The sequence below is a fragment of the Mandrillus leucophaeus genome, unplaced genomic scaffold, assembly GCF_000951045.1.
Source record: "Mandrillus leucophaeus isolate KB7577 unplaced genomic scaffold, Mleu.le_1.0 Scaffold190, whole genome shotgun sequence".
NCBI classification, from domain to species: domain Eukaryota; kingdom Metazoa; phylum Chordata; class Mammalia; order Primates; family Cercopithecidae; genus Mandrillus; species Mandrillus leucophaeus.
Window position 1 is genome coordinate 2,905,041 of NW_012101921.1, and position 12,996 is coordinate 2,918,036.

At 43.9% G+C, this 12,996-nt stretch overlaps 1 protein-coding gene across 1 annotated transcript in view; it reads right to left on the minus strand.

Moving 5' to 3' along the window:
- Positions 1 to 12,996, minus strand: part of THADA (thyroid adenoma associated) — a 376,494-nt gene that overhangs the window by 56,613 nt on the left and 306,885 nt on the right. Inside the window, exons 31-33 of the mRNA XM_011978219.1 lie at positions 5,472 to 5,851; positions 4,741 to 4,859; positions 4,336 to 4,408 (exon numbers count right to left, since the gene is read on the minus strand). Of these exons, the coding sequence (XP_011833609.1) occupies positions 4,336 to 4,408; positions 4,741 to 4,859; positions 5,472 to 5,851 (572 nt within the window). The remainder of the gene's footprint in view (positions 1 to 4,335; positions 4,409 to 4,740; positions 4,860 to 5,471; positions 5,852 to 12,996) is intronic.

A 12,996-nucleotide genomic window follows, 5' to 3' on the forward strand; every position in this document is an offset into this window, starting at 1 on the left:
TTTTAGTTGCTTTTCTATTCCAACTAGAGAGAAATATGCCGAAGGAAGAAAACCTGACTTGTCTTTCGGTAAGATGGAGTCACTATGACTAGACAGCAAGTTGTTTTAGTCTTTTTTTTTTTTTTTTTTGAGACAAGATCTTGCTCTGTTGCCCAGGCTGGAGTACAGTGGTGCAATCTTGGTTCACTGCAACCTCCACCTCCTGGGTTAAAGTGATTTCTCCTGTCTCAGCCTTCTAAGTAGCTGAGAGTACAGGTATGCGCCACCACACCTGGCTAATTTTTGTTAGACAGGGTTAAAATGAGACAGGGTTTCACCATGTTGGTAAGGCTGGTCTCAAACTCCTGGCCTCAAGTGATCCGCCCACTTTGGCCTCCTAAAGTGCTGGGATTACAGGCATGAGCCACTGCTCCCAGCCTTCCTTTAGTCTTTCTGGATGCAAATCAGGTTATGAGAACACTGGCATACATTTGGTCTTGTAAAGACCAAATTTGTGGGGAAAGACTGTCCAGCAAATAATAACGTGTTGTCACCAATAACCAGATGCCCCTCCTATAGTAACGGAACCCCAGATTTTTGGCTGGGCCCACGGGCATCCAGCTAGAAACTACATGTCCCAGTCTCTCTTGCATTTGGGAGTAACAGTTGATTAAGTTCTGAAGACTGGGATGACACTAGAAGTAGTATCTGTGCACTTTCAAGTCATACCTTAATAAATGTCCATGATCTTTATTTCCTGGGTTTCCCCTTCCTGCTAGCTAAACAAGGACAAGATGGTGGAAGCTGGAGCAACCAGGTGGGGCCCTAAGATAGAAACTATGTGTTTAGGACAGAACAACAAAGTATGAGAACCTGGTGACTCAACACTGTCAAGCTACATTTGCTTTTGACTGCTTCTATCTGATTTAAGCCACAGTATTTATGAGTTTCTGTTAAAACATTTAAAGCAGAATCACAGGCCAGGCACAGTGGCTCACGGCTGTAATCCCAGCCGAGGCAGGTGGATCACCTGAGGTCAGGCGTTCAGGACCAGCCAGGCCAACATGGTGAAATCCTGTCTCCACTAATATACAAAAATTAGCTGGACACGGTGGCGCACGCCTGTAATCCCAGCTACTCAGGAGGCTGAGGCAGGGGAATTGCTTAAAGCCAGGAGGCGGAGGTTGCAGTGAGCCAAGATCACACCACTGCACTCCAGCCTGGGAGACAGAATGAGACTCTATCTCTAAATAAATAACTAAAGCAGCATCTAACACTATTGTTTAAACAAAGCAGTGTTGTTTTTATTTTTTAGAAAACTAGATTATCAGTTTATTACAAAGGCTAAAAGATACAAATGAACAGCCAGATTAAGAGAAAGACACACAGGGAGAGGTCCGGAAGGATCCCAAGCACAGGACCTCCTTTCCCTATGGAGCTTTGGGGTGTGCCACCCTCCTGGCACTTGGGTGCATCCTGTTCACCACCCAGAAGCTCTATGAACTTTTCATTCTTCAGGGTTTTTAAGGAAGCTTCATTGCAACAGCATGATTGATTAAATCATTGGCCATCGGTGATCAACTCAACCTTCAGCTCCTTGTTGTTTTTAATAGTAACGGTTTTACTGAGATAGAGTTTACATACTGTAGAATTAAATCATTTAAAGTGGCCAACGCAGTGAACTCTGGTGTACTTACAGACATGTGCAATCACCACCACAGTCAACTTCAGAACATTTTCATGACCACAAAGAGAAACTCTGCACCCTTTAACTATCACTTCCCTATCCTCCCATCTCCCCAACCCTGAGTAAGTACTGATCTACATTCTGTCTCTATCAATTTGCCAATTCAGGACATTTCCTATAAATGGAAATTTCCTATAAATGGAATCAGATAATATGGCCAAATAATATTCCACTGTATGGATTTACTACATTTTGCTTACTCATTCATCAGTTGATAAACATCTGGATTGTTTTCATCATTTAAACTCTGTTCTTTCATTTTCTAACAGGGACTGTTGTTCCACATGTACTTTACTTCTCCTATCAACTGAACCTCTTTAAACGTTCAAAATGTAACTAATGATTCCTTTGATCATCTATGGGCATCTATGCAACTAACATGATGCGTATTTTAGACCTTGAGGAAGATGCTAATTCCCAATGCACCAAGAAACTCATATTTCCCCAGGAGCTTCTTTTATCTATTTCTCTACAGTTCTGTTCATTTTTTTCTCCCTGGAAAATTCCCAATTTTCATTAAATATCACTTTATTCATGTACTGGACATAACTGGTTAAAAACAGCTTTGGATAAGAATAATGCCTTGGCAGTCTTGCTAGGCTGCCTGGTGACTTCTGTCTTAGAACTTCGTGTTTTTTTTTTCTTTTTTTTGAGACGGAGTCTTGCTCTGTTGCCCAGGCTGGAGTACAGTGAGATGATCTTGGCTAACTGTAACCTCCACCTCCTGAGTTCAAGCGACCCTCCTGCCTCAGCTTCCTGAGCAGCTGGGATTACAGGCGCATGCCACTACACCTGGCCAATTTTTGTAATTTTTGGTAGAGATGGGGTTTTGCCATGTTGGCCAGGCTGGTCTCAAACTACTGACCTCAAGGTGATCTGCCCACCTCAGCCTCCCAAAATGCTGGGATTACAGGTGTGAGCCACCGTGCCCGGATCTGGTGTTTTTTGTTTGTTTTGTTTATTTTTGAGACAGGGTCTTACTCTGTTGCTCAGGCTGGAGTGCAGTGGCATGATCTCAGATCACTGCAATCTCCGCCTCCCAGGTTCAAGCAATTCTGCCCCAGCCTCCCAAGTAGCCGGGATTACAGGAGCCCACAACCACGCCCATCTAATTTTTGTATTTCTTGGTAGAGATGGAGTTTCACTGTTGGTCAGGCTAGTCTCGAATTCCTGACCTTAGGTGATCTGCCTGTCTTGGCCTCCCAAAGTGCTAGGATTACAGGTGTGAGTCACCATGTCTGGCCATTTTTTTTTCCCCCCCTGGGCTATAGTTTTTAGCAAATCATCTCCATTCCTATACTCCCTCCACCCCACCTGACTTTTTTGGGGGCTTTTTAAAAATCTCCATGGCTTGTGCTTGTTAATTCTTACCCTCAGTTTTATCTCTGCCCAGCCCCATGCTCTCTGAACTTCATGATCTCCTCTATGAAGTCTTCTTCAGCCTCTGAACTCTCGCTCCTTCCTCTGGGTTCCCATGGCCCTGGCACACCTTCCTACTAGAGCATGTAATGTAATTATCTAATGTTCTTTTTCTCTCATTAGACTATACCTCTAGTCTCTGTTCATCTTTGTATCTGCAGTACCTACACATCAGTGCTAGGTTTATTGTAAGGGCTCAGGGTACACAATGTTATGCCACCACCATCAGTGTGGCTGTGTGGAATCCGGATCTTCAGGTAATTTTCCTGTGGTATTGGTTGCCTTCAACTTGTGATTCTGTGATGGTGCTATGTTTCTTGTATGCACCTAAATGGCATGTATTTGTCTTAAGACATCTTCCCAGGAAGCTGTTTTTCTTACTTTAGTTCTACTTCACTACCAAAGGACATGTAAAACAGGTGGGGCGTATCTGGGCCTCTATCCAGAGCCAGCTGGGTCATGTTCTGGGGGGAATATTTAAGCCTTAGCAATGTATTTTCATACTTAGTTCACTAGGTTGCAATCCTAAATATTTTTGGAATTGACATGCTTATGTGTCTTTAAATAAAGAGTCCAGCTAGAGAAATGGGGGAAAACATAAGGGGTTTGGGCATATGTGTTTTGGGGGGAAGGTTCTGTTACCCCCATGAACTCTAATTTTAAAAATGCCTAAAACAGGCTGGACGCAGTGGCCCACATCTGTAATCCCAGCACTCTGGGAGGCTGAGGCAGGTGGATCACCTGAGGTCAGGAGTTCGAGACCAGCCTGGCCAACATGGTGAAACCCTGCCTCCATTAAAAATACAAAAAATTATCCAGGCGTGCTGGCACACGCCTGTAATCCCAGCTACTCAGAAGGCTGAGGCAGGAGAAGAATTGCTTGAACCCAGGAGGCAAAGGTCGCAGTGAGCTGAGACTGTGCCACTGCACTCCAGCCTGGGCAACAAGAGCAAAACTCCATCTCCAAAAAAAAAAAAAAAAAAACCAAGAGAAAAGAAAGGTGGCATCCAAAGAAGTCTTCTCAAGTTATACTCAAAATGAAAAACCAGCATGAACAATATTTTTGTAGATGTTACATATACATGTCACAGGGGTTCTGCCTGCTGAGACTGTTCACTTTTACTGACACCTTCTGAGTAAATGACAACACAAAACCCTAGGTCCCAGAACAAGATGAGAACTAGCCTTACCTCCACACATGTCTGCATGTGGTGAGAAATGACTTTGGAAGCAAGTCTCAGAGCTACACTCTGAATTTCAGATCTAGAAAAATAAACAAACAAAAAAACACAAAATTACAATCAGACGTATTTCATACACTGGCTTTCACAGATAGTCTGTAATCCATGCAGAGGTGAACACTGAAAATCTCTACTTCCTGGTTACAAAAATGCCTCAGGAAGCAATCACCTTGTTGTTACTAACGCGAATCGCTGACATCATTCTATTGCTTGAGTTTAGAACTCTTAGGCTGAGGCTTAGAATGAAACACAGGACCTGAGACCTGAGGCCAGGACTGTGTGCAAGTTCATTACATAATGACTGATGGGACCATACATCTTACCAAGGTTGTACAGGAGGTATTGGGGGCAAACCTTTCATTGGAAGCAACATCCATCGTCCAGATCAAGAACTCCTTTGGGGTCAGATGGACACAGTGCTCCGTCTGGGGAAGCCACTCACCAGGGTCCATACAGTGCAGAATTTTCAGTATCTGTGTAAGCCAAATCCACACACAAAAAAGAGAAATAAATACTCAGGGAAACGTCTCTAGAGGTTACATAATAATCAATTGTATCAACAAGAGGTCTACCTTTCAAAAGGCTCCCACTGACTTCTTATTTCCCCCATAACACATTTGGGAGACTGAGGCAGGGTGATGCAATGACTAACCAGACGGCCTCTAGTGACTTGGGATGGGAGCCAGATGCCTTGATTTCTAGGCCAGTGTCCTTTCCTTTTGATTATGCTTCCCAGGTGGCCATCTGCCCTCAAATAGCCATGTCAGCAAAGACTACCTCTAACACACTCTACAGTGAATTTTTAATAACCTGTTTCCTAAACATCCCAAAGTCGTTTGCTCTGTCTTTGGTTAATCTCTGCTATCAATACCCCTATCATCAAAAGCTTTTCTTGGTGCCCTTCTAGGTATGACGCCATGCCAACCACCATACAAAGAGAGTCCTTATCCACTGGATGCTGAATCTACTTCCTATTGCCCCTGTAGAGCCCAAACTCAATCTTGCCTTCATGATCCTACCATTCCAGTGGCTCACACAAGAATGTGGGGAATGGAAAGGGCCAGTCAGTACATTGGAGACTTTACCTTGCAGAAGCATTCTGGGTGATTTTCCTTCATGGCCAACAATAAGAACTTCTCTCCCATGTTGCACAGCAAGGGTGGCAGACCCTTCTCTCCAAGTCCAGAGGCTGCTGACAAGAACCTTTCCAAGAGGGCTTCCAGTGTCAGTGAGCGCACTTCAGGGAAGGCAGATTCTAACAGCTGAGAGAAAGAGATGGGGACATCCCTCTCCCGCTCTCCACTCTTGGCTGCTGCAGCCCATACTGCAGCAATGGTTAGTCTAGTGAGGCTCTCGAGGTACTGGGGCAGGCCTGGCGCCTTGAAGGCACAAGGGAATCCTGTTATCAGCTCTGATCCTGAGATAATCCCTCTGACTTCCTCCCAGAAGCCAAGACTCTCCAGAACTAAGAAGCAAAAAAAGCAAAGGGAAAGAGATAATCACTTTAATTTTCCACAAAAGGACATGACAGAATGAAGACTGAATCCACTGCGTGAGGCCATCAGTTATCTCCCATAAGCAGATTTCAAACACTGTCATAAGTGAGTGGCCCTCGAAGGTTCAGACTTCTAGTCCGCAACAATTTCCATTTAGGTAATGTATAATTTTTCCAATAGGGGTACAAAGGAATTACTATTAGAAGATGCGTTCCTGGCACCCCTCCTCAACATTCAATAAATATGAACTCAGTGACCTCTTATCACTAAGCCTCAAAGCTGACCAAGAGTATAAACTTCCTTCAGGGGCTAAGCTTCCCTCTGTAACACCCCTTCCCAGAAGCTCTTGGTTGAACCCTACAGTACCCTGGAGCTCATGAGACAGCTTATTCCATTGTCAGTAGATCTAATTGTCAAAAAGTTCTTTTTGTGTTTTTACTTATTAGCCTAATGCTATATTTTGAGGCTCCCAATGACAGCTCTTTAGGCATTTGATTACAATTCTTGTGTCCCCTCTGTCTTCTCCAGATGAAACATTCCTAATTCCTTCCCCAAATGATGGGGTCACTGTCTCTCATTATTCTAGCTGCTTTCCTGTGGACATGCCTCACCCTCTCTTAAAGGATGGCCCATAGGCTGGATCACAAATCTCCTGCATGGTTTGACCCACAGGACTATTACTTTCCCTGTTCTGAACTGGAGTTGCATCACACTGTTGACTCATATGGAGCACAAAGTCAACTGAAACCACAGCCCTTCTTTTTTGACATGGTCTACTGATGGTGGTGAGTCATCTTTCTCCCACTTTGTACTCAGTACTTAGGCCAAGATGTGTTTTCTTTGTTTGTTTATTTTAAGCCCAAGTATATCCCTGTTAAATTTTAGCTTCCTGTTAAGTTTTATGGTCTGCCTTTCATTTGCCGAGATCTTTTCATATTCTCAGTTCTGATTAAAAAAATAAAAAAACCCAAAAACTTATTGCCTGCTTACTATGTGGTAGGAGCTAAATAAGATCACTGCGCTTAAGGAGTTTATAGTCAGTCTAGTTTGAGAAAGAGAAATGCATGAATACGTAATTCCAATATAGTGGTATAAATGATAACCCAAGTCTCAAAGAGGAAGAGAGGTAACAATGTGTTAGGACCACCAAAGGCAGGGGAACCAGCTGAGCAAAGGCTCAATGAAGGCGTGAAACAGAATGGACCATGTGAGGAACTACAGGCCATCCCATAACACTGAAGCATAAAATTAGAGGTGGGAAAGGGCAGGAGATGAGGCTAGGGAAGAAATGTGGCTAGAGTACAGAAAGCCTCCTAGACAATGTGAAGCAGCTAGTTCTGTATGCAAGGGAAAGCCACTGAGGGGTTAGTTTAAGCAATAAGGTCAGGGGCCCATTTTCACTGAAGTGCTCTTATTGTTGAGGGGGCAATATTAGAGGCAGGGAGACCAGTTACAACACTACTGCACTGTAGTCCAGGAGAGAAATAAATGACGAGGGCCTAAAGTTCAGAAGGAATCGGCAGAAGGTGGGTTTAAGAAACACTGAACGTCTGAAGCCAAGGTGATCATTTAAAAAGGCAGAAAAGAAAGAAAAAAAAACTATGGAAGGGATAAAACTGGCAGGACTAGGGAATGAGGGTGCGGACTAGGGGAGGAGTCTTGGGTACCTCCCAGCACCCAGTTCTTCACACATGTTCATCATCTAATAGAAGTTGGGTAAACCAGTTGGGCCTGGTGGCTCATGCCTGTAATCCCAACGTTTTGGGAGCCCAAGGTGGGAGGATTGCTTGAGCCCAGGAGTTTGAGACCAGGCTGGACAACATTGTGAGAATCTATTTCTAAAAAAAATAAAAAGTCAGCTGGGTGGGAGATCACTTGAGCCCAGGAGGTCGAGGATGCAGTGAGCCATGATGCTGACACTGCACTCCAGCCTGGGCGACAAAGTGAGACCCTGTCTCAAAAACGCATACAAATACACAGGAATGCCTAAATGCCCACAATCAAATAATTACTAAAATTTATGTGGGTAAGGTGGAGGGCAGAGGCCTTCGGTGAGCAGGTTCCCTGCTGGCCCTTGCTTCAAACACTCTTTGAGGCTCTCACCAATTCATTAACTAGCCCTCTTTGGTTTGAGTCATACCTCAGTTATGAATCCTCTTAATAGTACCATTCTGTCCATGAAGTTTTATCTACAAGAACTCAGGACAGACTTCACCAAATGCCTTGCCAAAATTTAGATATTATATTCACAGCATTCTCTGATAAACCCTGACAACTGTACCCAAGATGTTAACAAGTTTATCCTGGATTGGCTTACCAGACAGCATTTAAGTGATACGCATTTACAGCTAATAAAACACTGTTTATATTTATCATCTCATTATAACTCAGAGAATTCTGCCAACTTCTAGAAAACTAACATAAACATAATGCAAATGTAAAACATTAAGGTAACAGAGAAATTTATTTGAAATTGAAAATTTGCATAGACTTGCAATAATTCGAGATTTAAAAATATACAATATTTATGTAACACATAAAATTGTTTCAAAGTCTGCCACAAGGGGCAAAACGGGGACTGGACTTGGGCTCCAATATGATGGGATCCCAGGGAGGCCATCATCTGGGGTTGCAGACAAACCTCTTTTTTTTTTTTTTTTGAGACAGAGTCTCACTCTGTCGTCCAGGCAGGAGTATAGTGGTGCAATCTCAGCTCACTGCAACCTCCACCTCCAGGGTTCAAGCGATTTTCCTGCCTCAGCCTCCTGAGTAGCTGGGATTACAGGCGCGTGCTACCACGCCTGGCTAATTTTTGTATTTTTAGTAGAGACAGAGTTTTGCCATGCTGGACAGGCTGGTCTCGAACTCCTGACCTCGTGATCCGTTCGCCTCAGCCTCCCAAAATGCTGGGATTACAGGCGTGAGCCACCATGACTGGCCACACCTCTACTCTTAACTCAGACATTGCAGAATTCCCAGCTCACAAGGAGGCACCTTTTTATTTTTAAATTTTTTTGAGACAGAATCTCCCTCTGTCACCCAGGCTGGAGCACAGTGGCACAATCTTGGCTCACTGCAACCTTGGCCTCCCCGGTTCAAGTGATTCTCCTGCCTCAGCCTCCAGAGTAGCTGGAAATACAGGCATGTGCCAGCACACCCGGCTAATTTTTGTATTTTTAGTAGAGACAGGGTTTAACCATGTTGCCCAGGCTGGTCTCAAACTCCTGACCTCAAATAATCCACCCACCTTGGCCTCCCAAAGTGCTGGGATTACAGGTGTGAGCCACTGAGCCCAGCCAGGCAGGCATCTTTATAAAGCAGTGAGGGAAACCCTGGGCAGTTGGGATCTTCAACCTCTGTGTCATCTCTGTTTCAGTGTCTAAAAACCGAATCTCATAATAATTTAATAATAAGAAGAGCACAGTACTATCGTCTCCAGGTACCATTTCCCTATCCTTCCTACCCACTGCTGCTAGAGGACAACATTATATTCAAAAGGAATTTCATTTGTTTGGCACAGTCAGAAATACGGCTCAGAAATCTGCTCTTAAAATTATAATTAACAACAGGAAGAACTATCTGGGTTGTTCTAGATATAGTCCAGGTTGAGTGTAAGTGTAGTCTGCTGGACTTGAGAGGTGGACACCCAGACCCACTTGCCTGCTCTGGGGCCTTAAGAAGGGATGATATCACCAGGAAGCCAGGGAATGAAGGCACTACCCAAAAGAAGGAGGAGATGGGGAGCAAGCACGCTGATGAGGTGAATGAACGGAGACATTCCTTAGGGACTTCTTGACCTACACCGCCTGTGACTTCAGTATTAACTTTGTAAGTATTTCCTAAGCATATACAGGTTGAGCATCTCTAATCTGAAAATCTGAAATCTAAAATGCTCTAAGATCAGAAACTTTTTACGTGTTGACATGGTGCCACAAGTGGAAAATTCCGCATCTGACCTAATACAGTCAACACACAGATGCAGTTTATTCAGTGTCCCCAAGGGAAAAATAAAATCACCTTCCAGTTATATGTATAAGGTATGTATGAAATATAAATGAATTTTGTGTTTAGATTTGGGTTCCATCCCCAAGGTATCTCATTATATATGCAAATATTAAAAAAAAAAAAACAAAACCCAAACCTGAAATCTGAAACATGTCGGGTCCCAAGCATTTTGCGTAAAGGATGCTTAACTGTATTAGGTACTTGGGAGATGCAGAGATGCAGAGCTGAGAAAGAAAAAGATCTGCTTCAAAGAGCTTTAAGACCAATGGAAGGACAAAGAACAAGTACACAATAATAACTATAAAAATCTGGCTGGGCGCAGTGCCTCACGCCTGTAATCCCAGCACTTTGGGCGCCTGAGGCAGGCAGATCACCTGAGGTCAGGAGTTTGAGACCAATCTGACCAACATGGTAAAACCCCATCTCTACTAAAAAAATACAAAAATTAGCTGGGCATGATGGCAGGCGCCTATAATCCCAGCTACTCAGGAGGCTGAGGCAGGAGAATCGCTTGAACTCAAAAGGTGGAGTTTGCAGTGAGCCAAGATATGGCCACTGCACTCCAGCCTGAGCAACAGAAGAGACTCTGTCTCAAAAACACCACCACCAACAAAAACCTATAAAAATCACAAAATGTTTAGTGTCCTAAAATTGTTATTAATAAAAGCTGAAATTTGGGCTGGGCGCGGTGGCTCACGCCTATAATCCCAGCACTTTGGGAGGCCAAGGTGGGCAGATCACCCAAGGTCAGGAGCTTGAGACCAGCCTGACCAACACGGCGAAACCCCATCTCTACTAAAAATACAACAATTAGCCAGGTATGGTGGTGTATGCCTGTAATCCCAGCTACTCGGGAGGCTGAGGCAGGAGAATTGCTTGAACCTGTGAGGTGGAGGTAGCAGTGAGCCGAGATTGTGCCACTGTACTACAGCCTATACAACAAGAGCAAAACTGTCTCAAGAAAAAAAAAATGCTGACATTTGTTGAGTATTTACGTGTCATGTACTGTTATGTAATTATAACATATTACATACCCATGATTTAATGCTATGAATAAAAATTACTTCTATTTTATTTATTTTTTTGAGACAGAGTCTCTGTCACCCAGGCTGGAGTGAAGTGGCACCATCTCGGCTCACTGCAGCCTCTGCCTCCCAGGTTCAAGCAGTTCTCCTGCCTCAGCCTCCCAAAGTGTTGGGATTACAGGCGTGAGCCACTGTGCCCGGCCAAAAATTACTTTTAGAATTTATACTTGTTGATATTATTCAGAGCACCTAGACAAGTATTAACTCATTAATGAGGTAGGCTCTATTATTATTATTATCATTCCCATTTTACAGATGAGGAAACAGAGAGGTTACTTGCTCAAGGTCACTAAGGAAAAGGTAGGTAAAGAGAAAACATACTAAAGCCATACGAAAGACCAAAATGAATGTGATGGCACTGATATTCTACTGGAAGAAATGGAAAAATGGGCTTTCAAGAGGGAACACAATTTAAGGTGGGCCCTGAGGTTGCACTGGTGCCTCACTGGGAGAGGAGAGGAAAGGGCAAAAGTGCCAGGGAGAGTTAGGAGAGAACAGGCACAAAGAGACCTTTAAATAAGTTTGCTGAATTAATGTGTCAACAGAGGAGCACCAGGAGAGGCTAGATCTAGAGCCCAAAGGGAGACAATTATCAAGTGATATTCATTTAGGCACTTTCTCCAAACTGCTGCTTGGAAAAAATATTCTGTTTGTGCAGCAACTCTGACTCAAGGAGATGCCCTGAAGGGCTTGTGAAACCACGAACTGCTACCTCGACCTCACCCCAGAGTTTCTGATTCTGGAGGTCCTGGGATGGGGCTGATGATTTGCATTTTCAACAAGCTCACAGGTGAAGCTGCTGCTGCTGATCCAGGTGTTTGAAACACCACTGCCCTCAAGTGAAGGTAATGACTAAGGATATTAAAACCACACATGCCTGAATCCTACTCTTGTAGATTCTGATTCAGTTGGTTTCAAATTTGGCGCAGACAGCTGTAATCTTAAGAACTGGCAGGTAATTCTGCTCTGCACCCCAGCTGAGAACCACACTCCTCAGGGCCAACTTTCACGCGGGCTGGCAGGGTTTATGGGTGGGTAGGGCGCTGGAGTTCCAAGCAGAGCATGGCTGATTCCAGCGCAGGACTTCACAGTAGTGAAGAACTAGAAAATTCACCATGCCCCAATTTCTCTTTCAAATAAAAACACCAAAGGAGAGAAAATAACCAAGAATTCAAAAGAATGAATCCGCACTATAAATGTTCCTGGCAGGCAGGCCGGCCACCTGGCCAGACCTTCAGCAATGTAAACACTGGCTCGCTATGTGCAGGTTCTGCTCTAGGTCTAGATGTAGAAGTGAATTAGACCCAGCTTTGCTCTCATGGAGCTCCAACTGGGTGGGGACCACAGGAACCACATTCCCCTATTCCATCTCAGTACCCAGAGTGAGAGGGTCTCTAGGTGGAACAGAAGGTTGGAGGCAGGAATGTCCAATACTTCAGCATAAGCTACTGCAGCAACTAACAAAGAAATGCTGCTTTTCTCTTACACAGTGGTTCTCAGCCCAGGAAGCCACTACATTCATCTGAGAGCTTTAGAAAAATACTTACGTCAGGGGACACTTGACCACATCTCTGGGGTGAGATCTGGCAGTCTAATTTTAAAGTGACCTAGGTACAGCAGGGATTGACGGCTACTGTTTCAGTGGTAAAGTCTGTTTCCCACTGCAGGGAGAGTTCATCAAAGGGTTTTCACAACCAAGACTTTTCCCTGGTGCAATAACATTTGTGTCCTGCCATAAAGAGTCTAGATGAACATGTGGTACTTATTTTCATTTCTATGAGTGCCCTTCGTTGTAGGACACAAATAACTGAAGTTAGATCCAGTCTGAAGTTTAGCAGCCTTCTTCTTTAGCAGACTGTAATTTTTCAACCTTCTTTGTCTTTTTATTAAAAAAAAAAAAAAAGAAAAGAGACGGTTTATTACAAGCTGGCTCAAGTGATCCTCCCACATCTGTCTCCTGAGTACCTGGGACTACAGGTGCATGCCACCACACCCATCTGAAATCTTACCTTTTCTACTTGCAA